The sequence below is a fragment of the Hemitrygon akajei genome, chromosome 3, assembly GCF_048418815.1.
Source record: "Hemitrygon akajei chromosome 3, sHemAka1.3, whole genome shotgun sequence".
Taxonomy (NCBI): domain Eukaryota; kingdom Metazoa; phylum Chordata; class Chondrichthyes; order Myliobatiformes; family Dasyatidae; genus Hemitrygon; species Hemitrygon akajei.
In genome coordinates this window covers 36,553,315-36,580,808 of record NC_133126.1, presented here as the reverse complement: position 1 = coordinate 36,580,808, position 27,494 = coordinate 36,553,315, and the positions used below count along the sequence as shown (strand labels likewise).

The 27,494-nt window shown below is 37.2% G+C and overlaps 1 protein-coding gene across 3 annotated transcripts in view; it reads left to right on the top strand.

Annotated features, from left to right (window-relative positions):
* Positions 1 to 15,007, top strand: part of ptpn21 (protein tyrosine phosphatase non-receptor type 21) — a 61,990-nt gene extending 46,983 nt beyond the window's left edge. For all 3 annotated transcript variants that reach the window (XM_073039578.1, XM_073039580.1, XM_073039579.1), the window contains exons 13-19: positions 3,325 to 4,724; positions 6,393 to 6,536; positions 9,071 to 9,289; positions 9,472 to 9,600; positions 11,714 to 11,948; positions 12,055 to 12,215; positions 12,990 to 15,007. In XM_073039578.1, coding sequence (XP_072895679.1) covers positions 3,325 to 4,724; positions 6,393 to 6,536; positions 9,071 to 9,289; positions 9,472 to 9,600; positions 11,714 to 11,948; positions 12,055 to 12,215; positions 12,990 to 13,118 — 2,417 coding nt within the window. In that variant the 3' untranslated portion in view covers positions 13,119 to 15,007. The remainder of the gene's footprint in view (positions 1 to 3,324; positions 4,725 to 6,392; positions 6,537 to 9,070; positions 9,290 to 9,471; positions 9,601 to 11,713; positions 11,949 to 12,054; positions 12,216 to 12,989) is intronic.
* Positions 15,008 to 27,494: the final 12,487 nt, after the last annotated feature.

Sequence of the window (27,494 nt, the reverse complement as noted above, 5' to 3'; positions counted from 1 at the left end):
AGTCTTTTTCTGTTGATCAGTGTCAAAAAGTCAAATTCACTGTGATCCAATGTTTCAAAACAATAAAACATGAAAACTTAAGGGGGTGGGGGGCATGGGAGGTGAATACTTTCTATAGGACCATAACACACAGGATCAGAAATAGGCCATTCAGCCCATTGAGTGCTCTACCAGTTATCATGGATGATTTATTATCCCTCTCACCCCCATTCTCCTGCCTTCTCCCCCATAACCTTTGACACTGTTACTAGTCGAGAACCCATCAAACTCTGCTTTAAATATACTGAATGACTTGGCTGCCACAACAATCTTTGGCAATGAATCCATCGATTCACTACCCTCTGGTGAAAGAAATTCCTCCTCATCTGTTTGATGTGCTCTCTTCTGAGGCTGTGCCCTGTGGTCCTACACTCCTCCACTCTCGGAAATATCCTTACCACATCCACTCTATCTAGGCCTTTCAATATTCAAAGGTTTCAATGAGCTCCCCTCTCTCATTCTTATGAAATCCAGTGAGTACAGGCCCAGATTTTAACCTGGTCATTCCTGGGTGGTATCTTAATATCATAATGCATATACAAGTATTCTTTTGGAGAATGGTGCAAGGGAATCCAATAAAACTGGTCACTGAGAAGGCATTTGTTACACAGGCAGGTGGCTGTTGTTGGAATTCCGTTATCCACTCCCAGGCTTGCACTGCAGAAGTCCTATAGGACAGTGTCTTAGGCCTGACTTGAACATCTTTAGCAGTTTCATTGGTGACCTTATTTCTTCATAAAATATGTGCTTCCTCATAGCTGTGTGAACCAAGTTCAATCTGAATCGTGGGTGTTTTTGCAGAGTTTGCACTTTTGCTCTTTAACTACATACCAAACACATGTTGGTAGGCTAATTGGTAGTTGTAAGTTATCCATTACTGTAGGTCAATAGCAAAAAAAAAGTGTAAATGAGAAAATAAGTTGCAGGGGTACTGACAAATAAGGGGTTATGCAACCGATGGGAGTGCTTCACCAGAACCTGAAGAAAACTAGGTACACTGAGCTGGGTAAAGATGAAATGTTTAATTCTATTTGCATTTCCTTGGGGGGAAAAAAGCAGTCCATGCTTGTATAGACGATAATGAGACATTGGTCTATATCTGGAATGCTAAATGATGATTACTGATGGCACAAGACAAGTGTTAGGCAGTGGTTATCACTACAAAGTGTGTCTGGTGACCTGTTCTTGCCGCTCAGTGACATTTAACATCACTAAGTTCCTCCTGCCATCAACCTCCTGAGAGCTTATCTCTGACAACTCAACTAGCCATATAAATATTATAGCTGCAGGAGTAAGTTAAAGACCACGTTTCCTGCTCTAATTAACATCCTGACATTCAAATGGTAAGCCACCTTCTACAATGCTCAAATAAGTCCAGAAGATGTAGGAGCAGAATTAGGCCATTTGGCCCATCGAGTCTTCTCTGCCATTTCCTCGTGGCTGATCCAATTTCCCTCTCAGCCCCATTCTCCTGCCTTCTCCCCATATTCCTTCACGTCCTAACCAATCAAGAATCTGTCAACCTCTGCCTTAAATATACATAAGACTTGGCCTCCACAGTTGCCACAGATACCACAGATAAACCACTCTCTGGCTAAAGAAATTCCTCACCATCTCCATTCCAAAAGGATGCCCCCCCCCCCCATTCTAACACCCTGTTCTTTGGTTTAGACACTCCCACCTTAGCAAATATCCTCTCCACATCCACCCTATCAAGATCTTTCACCATTTGATAGGTTTCAAAGAAGTCACCCCTCATTCTTCTAGTGAATACAGGCCCAGAGCCATCAAACACTCTTCACATGATAAGCTACTCAATCCTGGAATCATTTTCGTGAATCTCCTTTGAACATTCCAGTTTCAGCACATCCTTTCTGAGATGAGGGGCTTAAAACTGCTCACAATACTCCAAGTGAAGCTTTATAAAGTCTCAACATTTCATCCTTGTTTTTATATTCTAGTCCTTTTGAAATTAATGCTTATATCACATTTACCTTCTTCACCACAGACTCAACTTGTAAATTAACCTTTAGGGAATCCTGCACAAGAACGTCTAAGTCCCTTTGCACCTCAGTTTTTTTTTTCTCCATTTAGAAAACAGTAACCCTTTCATTTCTTCTACCGAAGTTCATGACCATACACTTCCCAAACCTGTATTTCATATGGAAGTGTATGTGACTCAGGAATGTGATTAAATATTCTTATTGCTTGAACAGTGTAGCTCAGCAATATTCAAGATTAACATTATTTAAGCCAAAATAGTACTTTTGATCAGTACCACAGCCACCTGCCCCGAATTGGTTTTCTCAGCCAAAACATAACATATTTGCTGCAATTACTTACCTTGGCCATTCTCACAGCATCTCTTAGACTTGTGATCTCAACCATAAGGAAGGACAAGGATGGCAGATACATGAGAAAACAATTATCTCTAGATTCCCGTGACTCTTGAAATCTTTTGTTTTGTCATTGACACTGCAACCTCCAGCCTAGTGGAATCATGAAAAATGACTAATCAAAAGAGTGGCCCCAGTTAAAAGATGTGGGTTTCCACCTAGTGTAATTGGGGATGGGCACTGAATGTTTGCCTTGACAAGATTGTCCAGGTATAGAAGAATGAATGAATTTAACAAAAAGTATCTGTACCAATTTATGCCACCTTAACGGAAAAGTCTTCAGGCCTAGTTAAGAGCATCGTTCTGTCAACTTTTTCTGACATTCTTCTAACAGGAGTGAAAGCAAGATTAATTCCTTCTTTACAATTGGGAGCAGTGTCTACACTTGTGCTGCTAATTGTTTGCTCAACTAAAATCAGCAAAACTTGTGTATTCACTGGAATTAATGTCTTCAGATTAACAAGCGTCTTCATCCACAGACTATTTTTAGTCCCAAACATGATTTGTTAGTAGCTCTAAAGAAGTAGCAGAGATTCTTATTTTGGGTATGACTTTGGATAACAACATGTATATGATTAAATAAGATTTTAAAAAAATATAACCTCTTAGCTGGCTTTAATTAGAATGTGCTAGTTTGTTTGAAATTTTGGGAAACAGTTTAAATTGAAGCTGTTGAATTTTTATTGGAATATAAGGTATTTAACAATTTAAAGTAACTATGACTATTTCTATAGATCTAACGTGTTAAAACTTAGCCTCCAGTACACAAAATCTGCCTGATTTTGATCACTAAAATTGATTCAGTCAGTTTATTGCTGAACTTGTGATTGTGTATTCTGGAGGGCAGTGGCTTTACTGATTCTACAAAATTTTCACCTTTTTATTTCAGACAATCTCTACATGAACAATCAAAATAGCTGTTTTTATCGCTCTCAAACAAGTTTGGACAGACCTCCATATGAATACAATGGCCGAATCCGAAATGGCAGTATCTATAGTGCACATAGTACAAGCTCTTTAAATAATCCACAGCACTTTATGCAAGCATCTCCTATGTCTTCAAATCCGAGTATCACGGGAAGTGATATAATGAGAGGAGATTACATCCCAACAAACAGACATAGTGCTATTATTCCACCTTCCTATAGACCAACCCCAGATTATGAAACTGTTATGAGGCAGCTCAATCGTGGCATGATTCATAATGAAAGACAAAGTCATTCAATGCGAAATCTCAGCATAGGCAATTCCTATGCTTACAGCAGATCTGATCCTCTTGGTTACAGCCAGCCTGAAATCCGAGAGCAGCCTCCATTCAATTCCCAAAATGTGAACCCGTACCCTTTGCATTTGAACTACAGCTTTCATTGTCAGTCACCATATATAAATTCAGTTGAAAGACGTCCTGTTGTTGGGGCTGTTAGTGTTCCAGAATTGACTAATGCTCAGTTACACACTCAGGATTACAGTGCAGCAAATATGCTAAGAACTCAAGTGTACAGGCCCCCACCTCCATATCCTTATCCAAGACCTGCAAATAGTACGCCTGATCTTTCAAGACATCTGTATGTAAGCAGCAGCAATCCGGATCTGATAACCAGGCGTGTGCATCACTCTGTACAGACATTTCAGGAAGATAGTTTGCCTGTTGCACATTCACTGCAAGAAGTTAGTGAGCCTCTTACTTCTGCAAGGTTACATGGTAACACCCATAAACGTAATAGCATTGAGATTGCTGGACTAATGCACAATTTTGAGAGCTGGAGGATAAAAGAGAGGACCATATCTGCACCAGGTGTTGAGAGGAGTTCAACACCGGAAACTGCTGCAGGTTCACTACCTAGTATTTACTTTGAACGAACAAAACTAGGAGATGCTAAAATTAATCAAGACAAAAGTTATAACCATGGGAGATTTCTCTCAGATGCAACAGTGCTGATTCACAGCAGTGAAAATGACGAGTATGATTCAGGGTACATTGAGAAGAGATTACAAATGCTTCCTGTTGAATCTGCAGCCCATTTACCCACTATGTTAAACCAACCTTCTGAACCATTGCTAGACTACCAAAATAGTTCTGCCCCTGCATTAAGCAATCAGCTGGGTTTAGAAAAGCAAGCACGAGAAAGGGGAGCAATGGAATCAATACAGTATCTTCCATCAGTGTCTGAGTCTGAACTCAATACAGTTGGAAGAAGACAAGCAAGAAGAATATCTTCCAAGAGAAGACCCATGTCTGAAGTTCTTTATGGAAGATTAAATGCAATGGATGGTCTCCCACCACTTGGAGTAAGTAGCTTAATGCTGATTCCGTATCATCACCATAAATCAGTTTTGTTTTTTTGTTTTAAATAGAAAACAGATCTATCAAAAATATAGACTTTCAGCATTAGTATTTTGTCCTGAAGACCTTCAAGTAAGAACCCAACCACTTTGTAATGGTGAAGGTTTCTTTCTCTGCCCTTTTACATTGTGAGTTCCCTACCTTGCTATCCTCTGGGGAGGAAATATTACTTGCTTTCCTACCAATTTCTTCAAATGGCTGTACCTAGTTTTTGAGCTGTTAAAAGAAATGTCTTTTCTATTTGCTGTATGTAGATGCTTCCAATATTATACACTCCAAATAAAGTCCTCACCCAGTTTCATCCAATCCTAACTTAGCCATTTTCTCTATTTTGGCAGCATCCTCTTAACTCTGCATTGCGCCCTCTCCTGTGTAATAATATTATCCTGTAGTGTGGTGACTAGCACTTGGGGTTGAGCTATTGAATTGGATTGGGGAAATGTTATATAATAGAAAACAATTGTGATAAATGGTAACATTTGAATTACAAATCATGCTATATTCTGAGGCTGGTTGATTGGGTGGATGCTGACTGATTATTTCCCACACTGGAGCATGTAGAACTTGGGGCCACAATCTCAGAATAGCAAGTGATTTCGTATTGAAATGAGAAGAAATTGCTTTTCCAAAGCCCATGAATCCTAGGAATTCTCTACCCCAGAGAGCTAAGGAGGTAGAGTTGTTTTAATCAAGAAGCTTAAGGAATATGAGGAGCGGTTAGATGTTGCTGCCAGGATCTTCCTGAATGGTGGAGCATGTTTGAGTGTCAAACTGACCTCTTCCTGCTCCTGTGCTTTTCTGGAACTTGTGATCTCTGACTTCAGCCTGTTTAAAATTTCTGCTTCACTTTGGCAACTTTTTTGGTATTGCTGTTTGACAAAAATTTAGAGCCCATAAAGCATAATTAAACTGATATTATAAGAATAGTTAGAGTAGTTCAGACTTAATTATTTCCTTGATAATATTTAAATATGAGCTCAAAGCCCAAGCTTTTATTTCTCTAGTCTCATCACTGTGCCACTGACAAATGTGTCATAGAGATAAATAGGGTTGATCAGTTTCAGTATTAGCACTTAGGACAAAACATGAGGCATTCTATCGCAAAGCAAATGAAAATATAAATTCTATATGGTTGACTTGCATAAAGCTTTGTCAGTCAAAAATTAATTTACAGGTTGGCCTTTAGGGGGAGATTTTGTTTTGCTTTTCATAGGTTAATGAATTGAAGACTAGGTCTAGACTAAGTGTGAGAGAATACAGGAGATGGCAGCAGAGAGAATAGTTGTGAACATTCATGTGCTGGCACATCAACATAAGCCATGAGGTGGTTTCATGGTTTCACGCTAAGTAGTATGTGTATTTTAATAAGAATAGTTTGAATGAAAGAAGGTTATCCTTTCTTCATTATTTATCAACTACTTATTTTGTGAGCTTATCACTATGCCTTAACTAAAAATGTGATTTAGTCTTAAAATCTGGATAGATTGAGTTGGCTATTTACATGATTGGCAAACAAATTCTTTTCATGCAGGTTCTGTACACTAACGAGGGTAAAATATTCTTGATTACCATGTTTAATACTGTTGACTTTTGAATTATTTTATCATTCAAAGGTTATTAGAAAAGAAGATTGTGTATCTGATATTAGGACAATTGGACCATTAAAGATGGCAGAATTAAATGGTTTGACACCCTTTCATAAGCCTTTACCAGATGCAGTTAAAAATGAGCCCATACAAACACCATTTGATGAACGGGTATGTAATTATATCTTTCATATTTTTTGTTTTCGAATGCATGTCAAGTTTGAACAGTCAGTCATCTGCCAAAGACAATATGATACAAAAATATGGCTAGCAGCTTTGAGTTTCAAAAATATTTATTATACAATTCTGTAGATATATGCACATTTTCCTATTCCTCTGGTGTTTGAACTTGGTGAATTGAAAAGGACCCAGCAATTGGAATTTGTTTTTTTACAGAAAAACTGCCCAGAATGCTTATTGGCAATTCTATAATTGTGCTTGGAACAGTGCACCTGTAGATTGGCAGTTGAATGAAATATAATCAGGTTTGAATGTTAATGATTTTATTGTTTGGTTATATTGTCAAATAGAAAGTATTGTAAACGTATTCATAAAGAGATTCAATTTAAGGAAAGGAAAAAACAAGGCAGGCAAATAAGTGAGTTGCAAGGTACTTTTATGTACAGATTTTTGGGTTAAAAATTTTTAGTTTGAAGGTTCAAAGGTCCAATTTAATGTCAGAGAAATGTATACAATGTACATCCTGAAATGCTTTTTCTTTGCAGACATCCATGAAAACAGAGAAATGCCCCAAAGAATGAACGACAGTTAAACGTGAGGACCCCAAGTTCCCCCAGCTCCCCCCTTCCCGCGCAGAAGTAGCAGCAAGGCAATGATCCCCCCTCCACCCCCAGCAAAAAAAAAAGCACACCTGCTAAGCTCAGCACAAGAGTGAACTAGGTGATAGCAAATACACAGACCTAGCAGTTACCCCATAGACTATCGCATTTCATCTAGCATTCGACAAACTCTCTTTCCCTAATAAGAGGGAGGTGTCCCCCATTTTCACAGTGAGTGTGAGATATAACAACTCATAGGTTTATGATGTTTAAAAAGTCCGTTTCGTCATTTTTTATGAGCTCTGATCCTATAGATCGCAAAGATCTCAGATCTTCAGTCCCACAGCAAAAGATTTTCCAGCCTTCCCAATGACACACGAGTCTCCTGCTGTGACACCAACCCTCAATCTGCCTGTCTCCAGAGTCCCAAGGTCTTAGGCTTTCGAATTCGAGCCAGACTCTCAGGCTGAACCCTTGGTGTGCCGAACAACAATGGCCAGTCCTGGAACCCCAGAACGGGTCCCATTTCTGCAAAGCACTGAAGTCTGCATGTAACTTCAGGTCAGGGTCTTCAAAAGAACCCTGAAAGGGGAAAAGTAAAGATATTAAAGAAATAGAGCTGTTTTCGAAGATGCAAGCAAAGGAGTCGCCATTTAGCGGCATCTTAAATCTACCTCCAACCAATCAAAGATTCATTTTAGAAGGATTTGTATGGTATAAGAAAAAAACTACAAGAAGTAGTTTCCTGTATATTCATTAAGTGTAATGTCTCAGTTTGGATTACTGGATCTTTTACCATAGCAGAAATGAAATTCTCTATTGCACCCTCTAAACTGTCTGCCACAAGTATACAAAATTAAAGCTATACCAAACTAGGAATGACTGAAAATGTATTGATTTGTGGTTAAATATGACAGTTCCCTTAACATTAATGTTAAGAGTGTACACAATACCAGTTGATCTTCTAAATAAAGGTATTTTTTAACTTTGGAATTAAAATGTGATTTTGAAACTCTCTTATTTCAGCCTAGTGAGATGTCCTATCTTAGTGTGTTTGGTCATCTCATTACTGATTTCTGTAACTTTGTCAATAAAACAAACTAAACTGAAATACATTCATAAGCTATTATAATGTTGTTGAAGAAAATTATTAAAAATATTAATAAACTCTTCTTGGGCTTCCAGCCGGGTACAGATATCAATTTTAACCGACATTACAGTGACTAAGTTCTTCCTTGGAGTGAGGCCTTCATCTTTGTTAAAATTCACTTTCTCTAGTTTTATTTCAATGGCTTCCTTCACAAGGCAGACCCAAAAGTCATTGGTGCGGCACAGTAGTTTGTGTAGTAGTGTATAATGGACAGATGATGCATGGTGGAAACCCACATCAAGGTGCATAAGACGTGATTCAATTTGGGTTACCTAGAGAAATCGGCGGTAGTAGGACATTGCATTCACAATGGCTATAGGATTGACCTCAGCACAAAACTACTGAGCCATGCCAGTAGCTTTTGAGACTGCCTGGTGAAGAAAGCCATAGAAATAAAACTAGAGAAAAAGAATTCTAACGAAGATGAAGGCCTCTCTCTAAGTAAGAACTGGAATTCAATTGTAAACAAGCTGGGACAGCGGAAACCTGATTGTTTGAGGACTAACCAGTCAGGAGGGACGAACAATAGGGGGTATAAATAAATAAGCATCATCCCTAATGAAGTTAGCAGTGTCTGTCATCGAAATGTTAGTTGAAATCGATGCCTGTACCTGGAAGGAAGCCTGAGAAGCGTTTACTCGTCACATATGCCGGGAAAGCACTAGATCCTTTATTGAAAACATTTTGTAAAACTTTGGGTAAGGAGTTTTAATGCAGAAATGCATTTTCATAATCTGCTTACTGTATTGACATTTAATATCACTTTTACTTGTTAGTGCAAAATTTTGGAGCAGCGACTGGAACAAAAAATGGTGTTTACAGAATATGAAAGAGTTCCAAAGAAAAGTCTGAGCACAGAGTGCACAGTTGCAATGCTGCCTGAAAATGCAGAAAGAAATAGATTCCCAGATGTTATTCCCTATGATGATACTAGGGTGGAGCTGGTGCCTACAAAGGAGAACAACACTGGTTACATTAATGCATCACATATAAAGGTAGCTGTAATATCTTTTTATGTGTATGGTGTTTCTCTTGTAATTTTAGGATTTTGGAAAGACTCTACTGTTATTTCTGTAAATTCTGTTGAATTTGGGTACTGAGTCTAAAAGCTTTATCAAACTTTTTACCTTTTCAGACTACCTTTTCTTTGTTAAATATGTCACATTACCTATTACAGGTTATAGTTGGAGGGAAGGAATGGAATTACATTGCAACACAAGGACCACTCCAAACAACTTGTCTTGATTTTTGGCAAATGGTGTGGGAGCAAGGTGTTGCCATCATTGCCATGGTTACCATGGAAGAGGTATTTGATTCCTTTTATTTTCAATTACATCTAATAGGCAACACACAAGTAAACAGTAAAGGAACTGCAGATCCTAGTAGATTCTAACTGGAACGACGTTTCTGTGTTCTGTCAGATTTGGTAGCTTTGATATGCTTCCTGTACTTTACATCCATCAGTACTTGTATTAATGCTCTTGGATTTTGGCCCTGAAATATGCTTTTGTATTCTTCTGTTGATTTATATGTAAAATGTTTTAAAAATATTAAAGTAAAGAATCTGCAACCAGAAGTGGCGATTGGATGATCCATCTCTGCTTCCTCCAGTGGGTTCTAGCATGATAGATACCAATCTTCAGCCCAATTTGATTCGCTCCCAAAAGTTATAGGCATTGGATACTGCAAAGCAATCAGCTCTGACAACATTTCAGCAATAGTACTGTAGACTATTCTTCAGAACTTGTTGTGCTTTTTGCCAATGCTGTTCCAGTACAGCTACAACATTGGTATCTACCCAACAATGTAGAAAATAGCCCAGTTATGTCCTATTCACAAGAAGCTGGACAAATCCAACCTGGCCAATTACTACCCCATTAGTCTATTTTTGACTATCAAAGTGAAGGAAGGAATATCAATAGTGCTATCACGCAGCACTTGCTTAACAACGAACTGAATGTAGAAGCTCATTTTGGGTTCTGCCAAGGTTGCTCAGTTCCTGACTTCATGAGTTTTATTCCAAATATTGACAGAAGAGCTGAACTTCAGCGATAAAATGAGAGTAACTGCCCTTGACATCAAGGAACCATTTGATAGAGTAGCATCATGGAGCCCTAGCTAAGCTAGAGTCATTGGGAATTGGGGTTAACCCTCTGGTTGGAATCGTACTGAACACAGAAGAAGATGGTTGTAGTGGTTGGAAATCAATCACCTGAGCCACAACATCTCTGCAGGAGTTCCTCAGGGTAATGTTCTCAGGCCATCTATCTCCATTTTCCTTAAATTGTAAAGTCACAATTAGAGGTATTTGCATAATGTTCAGCTCAATTTGCAATGACTCAGATAATAAAGCAATCCACAACAAAATGCAGCTGGACCTGGACAATATTTAGGCCTGGACCGATAGGTGGCAAGTAACATTAGCATCACAAGTGCCAGGCAATTACAATATCCAACAAAAGAAAATCCAGCTGTCACCTCCTGATATTCAATGGCATTGTCATCATTGAATCCACCACAGTCAATGCCGTGGAGGATTGTCATTGAGCACAAACTGTATTGGCAATGCCACATACAGAATAACGTGCCTGCTAAGCCCCCATTTATGATGCTCAGGTCAGGAGTGCGAGGGAATACTATCCACTTGCCTGAATGAGTGCAGCTTCAACAATATTCAAAAAGCTTGCCTTGATACAGGACAGAGCAAATTTGATAAGGTATGTCATCCACAACCACTTACCAGTGCACGTTAGCAGCATTTTGTATTATCTAGAGGTTGCACTGTAGCAACTTGTCAAAACTGGCAGCACCTTTGAAACCCAAGATTTCTCTCGACTAGAAGGACAGAAGCAGCTAAATCATGCCGACACCGCCTGTAAGTACCCCTTCAAGTAACATGCCATCCTGACTTATAAAAGTCCTGCAGAAGGGTCTCAGCCTGAAATGTCAGCTGTACTCTTTTCCATAGATGCTGCCTGGCCTGCTGAGTTCCAGGATTTTCTGTGTGTGTTGCTTGCATTTCCAGCATCTGCAGATTTTCTCTTGTTTGTGATCCTGACTTGTGAATATATTTCTGTTCATTCATCATCACTGGGCTAAAATCTTGGAACTCTGTTCATAACAGCATTGTGGGACATTGATGCAACATCAGCAAGACCACCTCAAAGGGCAACTGGGGATAGCTAATCAAATGCTGGCTCAGCCTGCAATTCCCGCATCCCTTAAATGAATATGCAAACAAAGAGTATCTGCATCAACTGAGATTTGAAAGAATTTTCTTTTTCATATTCTTCTAACAATTGGCCGCTTCCTTGTTTAATGTACTAGTTAATACATCGATGGTTTGTAAAATAGTTGAGTAGTGTTCCTTCCAAGTCGTCTCTGCAATTGATCAAAATTTTCATATAAACTTTTTATAGGAGGGAGGAAGAGAAAAGAGTTTTCGGTATTGGCCTCGATTAGGTTCTAGGAATAACTCTGTTACATATGGAAGATTCAAAATAACTACACGCTTTCGAACAGACTCTGGCTGTTATGCCACCACAGGATTAAAAATTAAACATCTATTGAATGGTCAAGAACGGACAGTGTGGCACTTACAGTATACAGACTGGCCAGAAAATGGCTGCCCAGAGGATATCAAGGGATTCCGATGTAAGTATTATGTAATTCTGATTACATTTGTTTATTTTAATTTTTTTTTAAATTAGCTTCTTGCTGTTGAATGTTAACTTAGTTAATTTTTCACTTACCTTTGCAGCTTATTTGGATGAAATTGAGTCGGTGCGTCGTCATACTAATAGTACTACAGACATTAAAAGTCCTGATGCACCTGTACTTGTACACTGTAATGCAGGTGTTGGAAGGACTGGTGTTGTAATTTTATCAGAAATTATGATTGGCTGCTTAGAACACAATGCGGTAAGATTATCCTTTTTTCCTTGTCTCTTATCTTCAGTAAATTTTAGTAATCTTCTCTCAAATTATTCAGACTGACAAGTCTACAGGTAGTTTTTTCTATTAAGTGCTATTTTCTAAATTTAAAGGCATAATTTCTGAACCTAGATAGTTTTGGGAAAACTATGTCCAACTTGCCTACAATTTATTTGCATATTTACTTTATATCCCTGTTTCTGTGGATTTGTCTATCTGTATCTTGTAATATTCACTTTAAAGTCTGATGGTAACAATGGATATTTTGCACTCATTCTTCACTCTCAATTGGCATTTACCTAGTATCGTGTTCTTGATAATATTGGATTATATTTGTCTTCAATTGCACCATATCCCCAAATATAAATAAATTAAACAAGGAATAAAATTTGCAGTTAGTTTTCCTTTTTGTTTTTCCCCCTCCCCATATTCTCCTTTGCATGTTACTTTCTGTGCTATTGTTTCTTTATCCTAATCAGGATTCTACTTCAGGCAAATCAGTGAAACAATTTCTCAATTTTTTTTATGACTTTAGCCCTCATATAGTTTTATCACTCTGCTAGCCAATGTAGTTGAAGCTCAATTTGTTTCAGGAAAAAATAGTGTATAATAAATGCTGGTATCTAACAATATGTCTATGAATGAATATTAAAATAAATAGCCATTAACGTTTATATTTTCTTTCATGTGATGTCATGCTGCTTGCTTTTATAATTTAAATAATGTGATTAATTTAAAACTTACAAACTTTTTACTTCACAGATTCTAGATATTACTATTGTGTTGAACCTGCTGAGACAGCAACGGATGTTAATGGTGCAAACAATTGCTCAGTATATCTTTGTCTACAAAGTGCTCATTCATTTCCTGAGAAGCTCTCGGCTGATTTAACCACTTCAGTGCATGCTGTGATATTTGCAACCGAAACAGATTTAAGTTGAGGATAATTTTCGTGCTCCTTGGGGGAGAAGGACAAAGATTAAACTTGCTTTGACGGACTGCAGAAGAGTATGTACAAAATACACAAAAGAAAATCACCAAACCTAATGAAAAAGCACACATATTCCTGTATTCAGATACCTCTTAAATAATATTGGAATGAGTACTATGGTTATTTTTGTAGTATGAAATGAATGAAATTTGCTGCAATTTGTCTATTACAATTGTGTTGCAACTTTTTGGTGTACCGGTTGAAAAGTAAGTGATAGACTTTTTAATCATCACTTTTTGCTCCAGTGATGAACTTTGTTAGCAACTAAGTGCATTGTAGGCTTACTGTTATGATCATGTACTACATTGAAGGGTGTGAAAGTATTTTGGTTTCATGGAAATGTGGCGAGGGTGACAGTGACTGGTCTTCATTAGCAAAAAAAAAAGTGAGCATAAAACAGAATGATGTGAACCTGAGATTTTTTTTAGGTTTAAGATTGAACTGGTGCAAATGAAGATTTTTAGATCTAGTATGTCTAGATGTGAAATTTATGTAAGATGGTTATTTTTTATCAAGTTTATATTGTATCAGAAGTAATAAAGTTGTAAGCTTAATTTTTTTGCTGAATTATGTGGATTAAACTAATCCTGTTTATATTCAGTTTAAAAATAATTACCCATTCAGTAAAATGTCTGGTTTGTGTTGTTTGATAGTCTGGAAAAATTGCTGAAAACCTAATGAGTGACATGACTGCTGATGAAAAACAAAGTAAGCTATTCTTGTTAAGATTTCTATTATTGTGATTGAACTGATCTTTTTATTGAATTACTTTTAATTCATAATACTAAGTTTAAATTTGAATAATTTAGCATTGTTAACTATTTGATACAAGTAGTAGTGTTAGTTTGCACACAACTGGCTTTTGTGTGACTTATTATAATATAATTCTGAAGTAAGCACTTCAAACAGAAACCATGAATTGGAAGACTGCTGCTAAATGACTTGAGTTTACAATATATATGAGTGAAGGATTTCTGCATAATGACCATATTCTTCTTGAAACTTGTGTTTTTTAAAAAAAACATTTTTATACATTTCCCCTAAATTTGATCAACGTTTATTCACCTTAATCCACTGATTCATTGGGAAGTTTATGATCAGAAATTTACCTACATTACAAGATGTTTTCAATCATGGGTATATGAAGGACAATCTGTAAAGCAATGTTTGTGTGTATATATAAATTAAATCATGTATCCTGAAATTAATTGAACAGGATTGTACCTCAAAGTTATGTGCATGCATTTGTGTTTTCCTGTGTAAAAGTCAACATTTACGCCATATTATTCTTTCACAGTGTTCTATTTAGATCAGGTGCTGTATGACATTTATATTGGTTATAATTTTACAAATATGGCATGCACAGTTTGTAAAATTAATTGATTTAATTTTCTGATGTAATAGAAGGCTTGTTGTATTCCATATGAAATTTTGAGCATATTATTGTAACACAATCATTAAGTCTCCAGTGAGAAACAAGATGATGAAATTACTTTGGTTTCTGGGAAAGTAAGAACACTGTTTGATTGCCCACTGCCGTACATAAATCATTGCAGTAGTATAAATGTCTGCATAAGTAGGCTGGAGCATTTCTTTAAAATGTGGCCTTTTCTGGTAAATGATAAAAGTAATGTAGTTTTCACATTTTTATTTGCATATTTCCTTCTTGACCAAATATCTCTGTGCCAGTACTTAGTTTATTTAAGCAGAACTGTTTTATTAAATATTTGTTTATATATATTTCAGAAACTTCCTCTAAGCTTGAATAAATGTTATACCCCATGGCAAATTGGTGATCTTTTTATTTTAAAAAGTACATTAGAAAATGAAGTTGGAATCTATGAAATCGGAGTGCTTATTTTTTTGAGCAATGTAAGAGCATGTTTTATTTTTCTGAAAAATTGCATTAACTAAAATTAGAATTTATCCTTTGGTTTCATGATTATTCAAAATAAACAATTTTTGTGGCTTAAAATTTTTCTATATTTATTTACTGCCCATTTATGCCTCTGATGTTTAGGGCAGCAGTGAAAGTCCTCCATCTCTGGTGGTGTTCCGGGCTTCCTTCATTGTCAGTAGCTTCCATTTGGTTTTCATTACAGTCAGACATGCAAGTCCTGGGTGGAGAGACAGGAATACTATCACAAATGCAGAAGAAGCCTGGAACCTGGAGGACTGGTGGACCACTCAGTCTGTCCTCCACCCTTTGACTTGCGTGACCCTGCCAAGAGTCAAAGCATAAAACCCTGACACCAGTCAACGGGGTTCTCCAGGTCACTGAGCTATGCAAGTCTCCAAGCTATGATAGGATTGTGGTCCACTTGGAGGTTGAGCTTTCTATACAGGTTTTTTTTTAAATGAGAGGAAATGCATGCCAGAAGGACAATGTTACAATAGTAATGGGGGACTTCAATATGCACGTAGTTTGGGGAAAATCTGGTTGGTGCTGGGTTCCAGGAAGGGCAATTTCTAGAGTGCCTACAAGCTGGTTTTTTAGAGCAGCTCATGGTTGAGCCCACTAGGATTGGGTGTTGTGCAATGAACCAGAATTGGTTAGAGAGTTAAAAGTGAAAGAACCCTTCGGGGAAAGTGATCATAATATTACCAAATTCACCCTGAAATTTGAGGAGAAGCTAAAGTCAGATGTAAAAGTATTACAGTGGAGTTGTTGAATCACAACAAGCAAAAATCTGCAGATGCTAGAAATCCAAGCAACACACACACAAATTGCTGGAGGAACTCAGCAGGCCAGGCAGCATCTATGGAAAAGAGTACAGTCGATGCTTTGGACTCATGAAGTGTCTCAGCCTAAAACGTTGACTACTCTTTTCCGTAGATGCTGTCGAGTTCCTCCAGCATTTTGTGTTCCAGTAGAGTAAAGGGAATTACAGGAGGCATGAAAGGGGAGCTGGCCAGAATAGATCAGAGAAAAATACTGGCAGGGATGATGACAGAACAGCAATGGCCGGAATTTCTAGAAGCTATTTGGAAGGCACAGGTTATAGTGGCATGCAAAAGTTTGGGCACCCCGGTCAAAGTTTCTGTTACTGTGAATAGCTAAGCGAGTAAAAGATGACCTGATTTCCAAAAGGCATAAAGTTAAAGATGACACATTTCTTTAATATTTTAAGCAAGATTACTTCTTTATTTCCATCTTTTAGTTTCAAAATAACAAAAAAGGAGAAGGGCCTGAAGCAAAAGTTTGGGCACCCTGCATGGTCAGTACTTAGTAACACCCCCCTCTGGCAAGTATCACAGATTGTAACTACTTTTTGTAGCCAGCTAAGAGTCTTTCAATTCTTGTTTAGGGGACTTTTGCCCATTCTTCATGCTTCTAGTTCTGTGAGATTCTTGGACTGCCTTGCATGCACTGCTCTTTTGAGGTCTATCCACAGATTTTTAAAATTCTATTCAAAAAGTTCAAAGGAACATCTAAACAAGCCTGATGCATTTTGGAAACAAGTCCTGTGGACTGATGAAGTTAAAATAGAACTTTTTGGCAACAATGAGCAAAGGTATGTTTAGAGAAAAAAGGGTGCAGAATTTCATGAAAAGAACACCTCTCCAACTGTTAAGCACGGGGATGGATTGATCATGCTTTGGGCTTGTGTAATAGCCAGTGGCACAGGGAACATTTCACTGGTAGAGGGAAGAATGAATTCAATTAAATACCAGCAAATTCAGCAAAAAAAACTCAGTATCTGTAATAAAAAAAAAGCTTAAGATGAAAAGAGGATGGCTTCTACAACAGGATAATGATCCTAAACACACCTCAAAATCCACAATGGGCTACCTCAAGAGGTGCAAGCTGAAGGTTTTGCCATGGCCCTCACAGTCTCCTGACCTAAACATCATCCAAAATCTGTGGATAGACCTCAAAAGAGCAGTGTATGCAAGAAGGTCCAAGAATCTCCCAGGACTAGAATCCTTTTGCAAGGAAAAATGGGTGAAAATCCCCCAAACAAGAATTGAAGACTCAGCTGGCTACAGAAAGCGTTTACAAGCTGTGATACTTGCCAGAGGGGGGTGTTACTAAGTACTGACCATGCAGGGTGCCCAAACTTTTGCATGCCACTATATATACATCGCAAAGAGGAAGAAGTATTCTGAAGAAAAGATGATAACCATGGCTAACAAGAGAAGTGACCTACGTAAAAATTAAGGAGAGGGCATATAATAGTGCCAAAATTAGTAGGAAGTTAGAGAATTGGGAAACTTTTTAAAATCCAACAGGAGACAACTAAAAAGTCATTAAGAAGGTAAAGATTGAATACAAAAGAGAGCTAGCCAGTAATATTAAAGAGGGTATCAAAAGATTTTTCAGATACGAAGTGTAAAAGAGAGGTGAGAGTGAATATTGGATCACTGGAAAACGTTTCTGGAGACATAGTAATGGGGGACAATGAAATGGCAGACAAGCATTAAATATTTTGCGTCAGTCATCACTGTGGAAGACACTAGCAGTATGGTGTAAGTTCCAGGTATTGGGGCATTAAGTATGTGAAGTTATCATAACTAGAGAGAAGGTTCTTGGGGTAACTGCAAATCTTTCAAGAATCACTAGATTCTGGAAGACTGGAAAGTTGCAAATGTTACTCCACTTGTTAAGAAGGGAGAGGGGTAGAAGGAAGGAAACTAGGCCAGTTAGTCTGACCTCAGTAGTTGGGAAAATGTTGGAGTTGATTATTACGGATGAGGTCTCAGGGTATTTCAAAGGTTCAATGGTCTAATGTCAAAAATATATACAGTATACATCCTGAAGTGCTTTTTCTTCGCAAACATCCACAAAAACAGAAGTGCCCCAAAGAATGAACGACAGTTAAACGTGAGAACCCTGAAGTTCCTCCCCAGCTCCCCCCGTGCGTAAGCAGCAGCAAGTAACAATCCCCCCACCAGCAATCAAATAGTGCATTGGTACCGTCACCGAGCCCAAACGTGTGCTAAGCATTAGCAAAGACACAGACCAAAGTTACCCCAAAGGCATCGCATTTCATCCAACATTCGATAAGCCACAGGTTCTTTTTCTCCCTGGCAAGGGAGAGGGAAGTATCCCCCATTTTCGCAGTGAGCGGGAGACATGACATAACAACCCACTGGTTTACAATGTTAAAAGTTTGTTTCGTCGCTTTTTTCGAGCTGTGTCCGAAGATCACAAAGACCTCGGGTCTTCGGGCCCACAGCGAATGATTTTCCGGCCTCCCCAACGACACACGAGTCTCCTGCCATGACACCGACCCTCAATCCGCCCGTCTCCAGAGCCCGAAGGTCTTAGGCTTCCAAACACGGGTGAGATTCTCAGGCCAAACCCTTAGCATGTTGAATAACGGCCAGTCGTGGAACCCTGAGAACGGGTCCTATTCCTGCAAAGAACCAAAGCCTGTGTGTAACTCCAGGTCAAGGTCTTTAAAAGACCCTGAAAGGGAAAGATAAAGATATGAAAGGTGGAAATAGAGCTGTTTCCAAGCTAGAATCTTTCCTGCTTCGAGGCACATGATAAAATAGGCTGTAGTCAGCAAGGTTTCCTCAAGGGAAAATCTTGCCTGACAAATCTTTTGGAATGCTTTGAAGAAATAAGCAGGATAGACAAGGGAGAATCAACCGATGTGTACTTGGAAGGCCTTTGACATGGTGCCACACATGAGGCTGCTTAACAAACTACATGCCCATGATATTATAGGAAAGATTCAAGCATGGATAAAGCAGTGGCTGATTGGCAGGAGAGAGAGTGGGAATAAAGGGAGCTTTTTCCTGGTTGGCTGCTAGTTACTAGTAACGTTCCACAGGGATCTGTGTTGGGACTGATTCTTTTTACGTTATATGTTAATGATTTGGACAATAATCGGATGGCTTTGTTGCAAAGTTTGTAGATGATACGAAAAGAGGTGGCGGGGTAGTTTTGAGGAAGTAGAGTGGCTACAGAAGGACTTGGATTAGGAGAATGGGCAAAAAATGGCAGATGGAATATAGTGTCAGGAAGTGTACGGTCATGCACTTTGGTAGAGGAAATGAAAGGGTTGACTATTTTCTAAATGGAGAGAAGATACAGAGGTGCAAAGGGACTTGGGAGTCCTGTGTAAGATTCCCAAAAGGTTAAGTCTGTGGTGAGGAAGGCAAATGCGATGTTCACATTCATTTCAAGAGGACTAGAATATAAAAGCAAGGGGGCACTGGTGAGCACCTTTGGGCCCTTTATCTTAGAAAAGATGTCCTGAAACTGGATAAGGTTCAAAGGAGGTTTCACAAAAATGATTACAGGATTGAATGGCTTGCCATATGAAGAATGAATGATGGCTCTGGGCCTGTATTCACCAGAATTCAGAAGAATGAGGGATGACTTCATTGAAACATCAAACCCAACTGAATGGTGATAGAGTGGATGTTTCCTATAGTGTGAGAGGGTAAGTCCAGAGGACACAGCCTCAAATAGAGGGGCATCCTTTCAGAACTTAGATGAAGATGAATTTCTTTAGCCAGAGAGCGCTGAATCTGTGAAATTCTTTGCCACAGGTTCATTATGTATATTTAATCCATTATGTATTCTTGTTTGGTCAGGGTATGAAGGGATATGGGGAGAAGACGGTATTGGTGCTGAGAGGAACATTAGATCAGCTATGATGGAATGGTGGAGCAGACTTGATGGGCCAAGTGGCCTAATTCAGCACCTGTATCTTATGGTCTTGTGTTAGAAGTTGATAGTGTAGCTTTATGATGGGAACTCAAATCTGCTCAGTTAATTTTCTTCATGTATTGATGATAAATTTCAAGTCGAGTAGAGATAATTAAGGTAGTTCGCCTGCCAAACATAATTGGCAATATTACTGTATTGGATTGAACTTGACTACATATAATGTATATGTATATGTAAATTCTTCTACAGTAATTACTCTTTCATTGGGAGAACTTGCTTCAAATAAGGGTGGAAGAAATTTCCAAGGTAACTTCTGCAATAGATTGATGCAAATTTCTTATTTTGCCGTGGTTAACATTGGAAGTTAAAGATCAAATTGTAGAGGAAGAGTGTGAGAGTAACTCGCAAACAGCTCAAGATGTAATGAGGGATTAAAGAAGGGGAGAAAACAGCAAAAATTTGTCTTGAAGGCAATTATACACTCTGGCCAATTTATTAGGTACACCTGCATGTTAATGCTAATATCTTCTAATCAACCAATCATGTTAATGAGAGACCAGAGGAGAAAGGCCAGACTGGTTCAAGCTCACAGGAAGTGTGGTAACTCAAAAACCACACATTACAACATTGGTGTGCAGAAGAACATCTCTGAATATACAAAACATCAAACCTTGAAGTGGATGGGCTACAGCAGCAGGTGACCATGAACACACACTTAGTGGCTACTCTTAGGTACAACAGGTACATACTAAAGTGGCCTTTGAGCTTATAATTAAAGACCCAGGGGACAGGTATTGGATAAATTGAGGAAAAAGTGCAGTCAAGTCCTATAGATCTGTTGGTCAGCTTCCTGCAGTCTCGAAGGAAATGAGTGCAGAGATAATGGTCACATTGATTGTAAGCTACCAAAATTCCCTGAATTTGTGTTGTCCCATAGGATTGAGTGTCTGTAAAAGTTACACCACAATTCAAGAAAGGATATAATAGGAAACTATAGGCCTGTTCACCCAATATTTTTCAAAGGAAATCCAAAATGAAGAAAGAAATATCAGGATATATTTTAAAAATAATTGTAAGACAATCAAGTAGAGGCAATGGTGGTTTTATGAAAGTGAAGTCATGTTTGACAAAGTTCCTGAAGAATGTATCAAACAGGACAAATAAAAAGAAAGAATAAAAGGAGATAGTTATTTGGAGTCCTGCTGAAGGGTTTCGGCCCAAAATGTCGACTGTTTTCCAGAGATGCTGCCTGGCCTGCTGAATTCCTCCATCATTTTATTTGTGTTGCTTGGATTTCTAGCATCCACAGATTTTCTCTTGTTTGTAATGTATTTGGATTTCCAGAAAGCATTGGCGACATGCCACAAGGCCCAAAATGAAATGAGAGAATGGGAGAGAATTCTCAAACCTTTATCTTAGACTCATTTTATTATGTTTATTAATACTATTTTGTATTAAGTGCTCAGAGTTAAATTAAGAACAACGGCTACTATAGTTGCTTTTTTGTTGTTGAATCAAGGAAGCATTGTTCATAAAAAAAAAAGAAAAGATTTTTTAAAACAATTTTGTGCCAAACTAATTCAGGTAATGGCTCCTAATTAAGATATTCTTTCCTGCCTGCACATGGTCCATATCCCTCTATAAAGTACATATTCTGTGCCTATCTAACAGCCTTTTAAGTGACTCTTCCTCCACCACCACCACTCCTGAAATATATTTTCAGCCACTCATCTCTAACAAAAAACTTGCCTGTTACTTTCCCCTACTCCCACCATCTTAATTGCATGCACTCCAGTATTAGACCTTTCAACCTTTATGTCAGTTGATTAGACTTTACTGTTGAAAATACATTTTGGAAAATTATTGGGTAGTTAGTCTTTTTCCTGGAATAGACATCAGATATGAGAGGACATAGGTTTAAAGTTCAATAGTTCCATTATAATCAGAGAATATATACAATATACAACCTGACATAAGAGGGAGATGTTCTTTTTCATGCAGTGTGTGGCTGGACTATATTGCCATGGTAAATAGTAGAAGCAGATTTGTCAGCAATATTTAAGAAGCATTTAGATAGAGATATAAGCAAGCAGGAAATAAAGGAATATAGATCTCATGCAAACAGATGGGCTTAGTTTGGACTGGCATCATGGTTAGCTGAGACATTAGGTGGCAGTTCCTGTGCTGTACAGTTTTGCAGTCAGAAATGTAGATAAAATGTAAAAAGTGTGTTTAATAGCCAACTGATACTTTTTCACTCATGAAGGGTAGGAAACAGAATTGTCAGCTCTGTAGTACTCGTGATTGGGTGCCTGTGAAATTAACATTGAAATTCTTATTGAGTGCTTGAATCTTAGTCTTGACTTTATTAGTTTGAGGATTTAGTTAAAGAGTAACTCTTTTCAGGGGTAAATTATGCCCGATTTTAGCTACTGTAGTAAAGAATTGGGCCACAATGCACTATGATAATATTTTGTGCACAATGCAACAATTCCATTCAATGTAGTCCCGTGCAGTGATTTTTTTTCCAAACATGAGTCCTCTGCATCTGCTACATTAATGTTCAAAGGTATCTGACTACTTAAAGTAATATGCAATGATTACAACTTGCATTTGAATTTCATTTCCATAAACCTAATTGTGTGATGCACAGACGTTGCAAGCGGTTTTCTTGATTTTAATTAATTGCTGAAAGGTACCCAGCTGTGCAGGTTCCAGCACTGGAAATTGGCATTCTGAAAAACAGAGGTTTTGCTCTAGGCACTGAAAGTTAGTAAAGGTACTGGGCCAGCAGGCCAAAGAATTGGACTTGTGATCTGAAGATGTAGGTTGAAATCTCACCATGGCTACTGTGAAACTTAAATAAATTAATTAATAACCTAGAATCTCAGCACTGAGCCAATCTTGCATTATCCACTTTCAAACATCTGGGGATTGGTACCTAAATTGTGAATGCTATTCCACAGACTAATCAAGTATAAAAATCATACTCGAGGAGTTATACCTTTCAACTAATATAGATTCCATTACAATCCTTGCATACATTCTATTCAAAGACATCCTCTGTTATCCTCACCTTAGCTTAAGAAGCAGATATAAGTGGTATTCTTGACGTGTGGTGTTTTTTGCACCCCCAAGAAAAAGAATATTCATATTTCTCTCAGGTTCATCATATGTACTCTCAAATTGATTATTTTTTTAAAGATAGAAACTTGCTTCCACTGGTACAATCCTGTGATTATAAGGAGATTGCTTTGTCTGATCATGCACCTGTGCTTCTGGCTTTAAGATTACCTGTTTACTCTGTACCAAATAGAAGTTGGTGTTTTAACTTATCATTGTTATCTGATAAAAATTTTCTAAAGTTTTTGGAAAACCATATTACTTTTTTCTTTAAAGAAAATTTTAAAGGAGATACTGCTGGTAATATAGTCTGGGATACTTTTAAAGCATATATTCGTGGAGAAATTATCTCTTACTCTACCTATATAAAGAAAAAAGCTGACAAAGAAAGGTCTGACCTAGCAGCGATATTAAAAGATCTTGATCGAAAGTATGCCCTATCTCCAGATCCAAGTATATATAATAAGCGTATTGAAATCCAATCCAAGTATAATCTTCTGCTGACTTACCCAATTGAACGACAGTTGTTGAGAGATAAAACTCAATTTTACATTCACGGGGATAGAACTGGTAGTTTATTAGCCAATCGCTTAAAATCTTTTACAGTTAATCGTCAAATCACAGAAATTTTTAAAGATAATGGAACTAAGACATCCGACCATTCTGAAATTAACAATGTATTTAAAGACTTTTACCTTAAGTTGTATCAGTCTGACTCTTCTTCAGATGATAGCTATATGAATGTTTTTTTCAGTAATATCAACATTCCTACATTGTCTGCTGATAGTCTAACACAGTTAGATCAGCCTATTTCCAATGAAGAAGTGGCTGAGGCTATACGTGCTTTACATTCTGGTAAGACCCCAGAACCTGATGGCTTTCCTGGGGAGTTTTATAAAACTTTCACTACATTACTTACACCTTATTTATCCTCTGTTTTATCAGAGTCCTTTAAATCAGGTAAACTCCCTTAATCTTTTTATGAAGCTTTTATTTCTCTTATTCTTAAAAAAAAAATAAAAATCCAGCTGAATGTTCTTCATACAGACTGATTTCTTTATTAAATGTTGATGCAAAAATTTTATCCAAAATCTTAGCTCGAAGACTTGAAAATATTCTACCATCTATTATATCACATGACCAGACAGGATTTATTAAAAATCATTACTCACATTTTAATATATGTCAGTTATTGAATGTGATATATTCACCATCCAAAAAAATATCAGAGTGTATTATTATCCTTAGATGCAGAAAAAGCCTTTGATAGGATTGAGTGGAATTATCTTTTTAAGACCTTAGAAAGTTTAATTTTGGGCCTAATTTTATTCGTTGGGTTAAATTAATCTACTTGTCTCCTACCGCTCAGGTTATTACTAACTCCCAAATTTCTAAGCCCTTTAAATTACAGCGGGGAACTAGACAAGGTTGTCCTCTTAGTCCTTTACTTTTTGCTTTAGCTATAGAACCCTTAGCAATAGCACTTCGAGAATCTAAGGACATTTCTGGTATACTAAGGGAAGGTATGTCATAAAATTTCATTATATGCTGATGATATTTTACTTTTTATCTCTAACACTGAAACTTCTTTACCTTTGGTTCTTTCTTTAATCTCCCAGTTTAGTTCTTTTTCAGGATATAAGCTGAACCTACATAAAAGTGAGCTATTTCCTTTAAATGACCTAATGTCATCAAATGCCAAATTTCAGTTCAAAGTTGTTACAAGTCAATTTACATATCTAGGTGTAACAATTACTAAAAACTTCAAGAATTTATTTAAAGAAAACTTAAACCCCTTATTGAATTATGTGAAAAAGGCGCTTTCTAAATGGTCCCCTCTTTCTTTATCCCTAATTGGCCGAATTAATTCAATTAAAATGAAGATTCTTCCTAAATTTTTATATCTTTTTCAGGCCTTACCTATTTTTATTCCTAAGACGTACTTTGATTCTTTAGATTCAATTTTAACCTCTTATATTTGGAATAATAAACAAGCTCGTTTAAGTAAAGTTTACTTACAAAGAAATAAAGAGATGGGTGGACTAGCCCTACCCAATTTTAGGTTTTACTATTGGGCTGCCAATATAAAGAATATTATTTTCTGGTCCTATTATACTTATCGTAAAGATTGTCCATCATGGGTCTCCTTAGAAGTTAATTCTGTAAAAAATTCCTCTATTGTCTCTCTTCTTGGATCATACTCTTCTTTTTCAGCAAATAAAACAACAGATAACATACCGGTAATTGTTAAGCAAACTTTAAGGATCTGGTCTCAATTTAGAAAATTTTTTGGTTTAGTGAATTTTTCATTATCATCTCCCATTCTCCTTAATTTTTTTTTTATCCCTTCCATGACTGATAAAGTCTTTAAAGATTGGGATGAACTAGGTATTAAGTGTTTTGGGACCTGTTTATCTCAGGATCTCTTGCTTCATTTGACTAATTGTCAAATAAATTTGCACTCCCAAAAACACATTTTTACAGATACCTTCAAATTAGAGATTTTCTACGTTTCCAATTAGCTACTTTTCCTATAGGTCCTGATAAAAATTTACTGGACGATCTTTTAAATTTAAAACCTTTTGTTAATGGTTCTATTACTGGTATCTATAACTTGTTGACTGATTCTAGACAAGACTTTTTAGATAAAATAAAAAAAGCTTGGGAAAAATTGTCAGATTTCTGATGATTGATGCACCATCAATAACTCTCGGAGACGCACCACACTACATCCTGGAGACTGAGGCCAGGGCGGTGTCTCCAATCGCCTTTATACCGGGGTCCGTGGGAGGAGCCATAGGAGCAGTCAGCGGGGGGGGGGGGGGGGGGGTGTCCAGACAGGTATATGTACTTCACCACAATGATAGATGGAATAAAATTCTTATACGGGTTAATAAATCATCTTTCTGTGCTCGTCATTCTCTTCTACAATTTAAAGTGGTTCATAGAGCTTACATTTCTAAACAGAAGCTCTCCAGTTTTTACCTGAATGTTTCTCCACTTTGTAATAAATGCAACTCTGCTGATGCCTCTTTAATTCATATGTTTTGGTTTTGCCCTACAATTGAAAAGTTTTGGCGGGAAGTATTTCATACCTTCTCTCAACTTTTTATGGTCCAATTTGACCCAAATCCCCTTACTGCCTTGTTTGGTATTATTGCAAATGAAGATATAACTTTAAATACTCCTAACCTACAGGTTTTAGTTTTTACCTCTCTTTTAGCAAGAAGAGCAATCTTGCTTAAATAGAAGGAGTCTACCCCTCCTACACATCTTCAATGGCTACGTGATATTATGTCTTATTTAAATTTAGAAAAGATCTGCTGCTCAGTCTTAAATTCGAAACAATCTTTTTATGATATTTGGGGACCTTTCCTAAATTACTTTTCCAATTTATAAAGTTTAACAGTGCACAGACTTTTATGTATGTTTTTATCTTCTCTTCTTAAGTGAATATTTTTTTTTTCTAATTATCCATTGTCATCCATCAGCTTTTTTCTTTGGTAGTTGGTAGGGGGTTGACTTTTTTTATATAAAAAAATTTCTTTTATGATGTATGACTTATCTTTAAATTTTTGATTACAGAGTGGTATACCTTTATGTGTTATGCTATAACATTCTGATCAATTTTATTACAATATATGAATGTACACAAGTTATGTTGAGATGTATCTATGTGTTGCACTCTGTTAAATTTTTTTTACAATATTTTTATTCAGAAGAAAAAAGAAAAGAAAAGAAAGAAGCAGAATTGTACTCTACCTGGCTGAACTTCAGCTGGAAAAGTATTAAACACAGCGAGGGCAAAGAATGTGTCCCAGTGGGAGATTTAAATGCCCATCACCAATAATAATTCAGTATTGCACAATGGTATATCTATAAAGCAATGTGGACCAGTAATATTGTACTTTGACACAATCTGGCTCAACAAATCTTATCATTATAATCCAGTCAGAACAACATTAAGAATATTGGAAGCTATTCCAATGACAACAGGTGGCATACCTTAAATGGTGTGTCCACCGAGCCACAACACAGGATTTGAATTAGGTTTATTATCAATGATGTGAAGTTTGTGTTGAACAGTGTACAGTGCAAGAAGAAAAAATTGAATCTTATTATGCACAAATTTGGTTGCATTTTTTACAAGTGTCAACAAGTGAAACATTTGAAAGTTAAAAAACTGCAGATGCTGCAAATCTGAAATAAAAATGGAAATCACCAGACACACTCAGCAGGTCACTAATACTACCTCTGACAGTATTACACCGCAACCTCCCCCCCCCCCCCCCAAGCCCACTTACGCTAATTTTGTCATATCTATATTTTATACAACATGTATAATGTTGATTTGTTTAGGTTGTGTAAGTCATGTATAACTCACTATTCTTTTACTTGTGTTTGTAGTATATTGTTAAGTTTATGTTAACTTGTATTGTACTGTACAGCTGCTGCAAAAAGTATATTTTCATGGCATTTATGTATGCCTCTGTCAATAAACTTGAATTTAAATAGAACAAAAGAG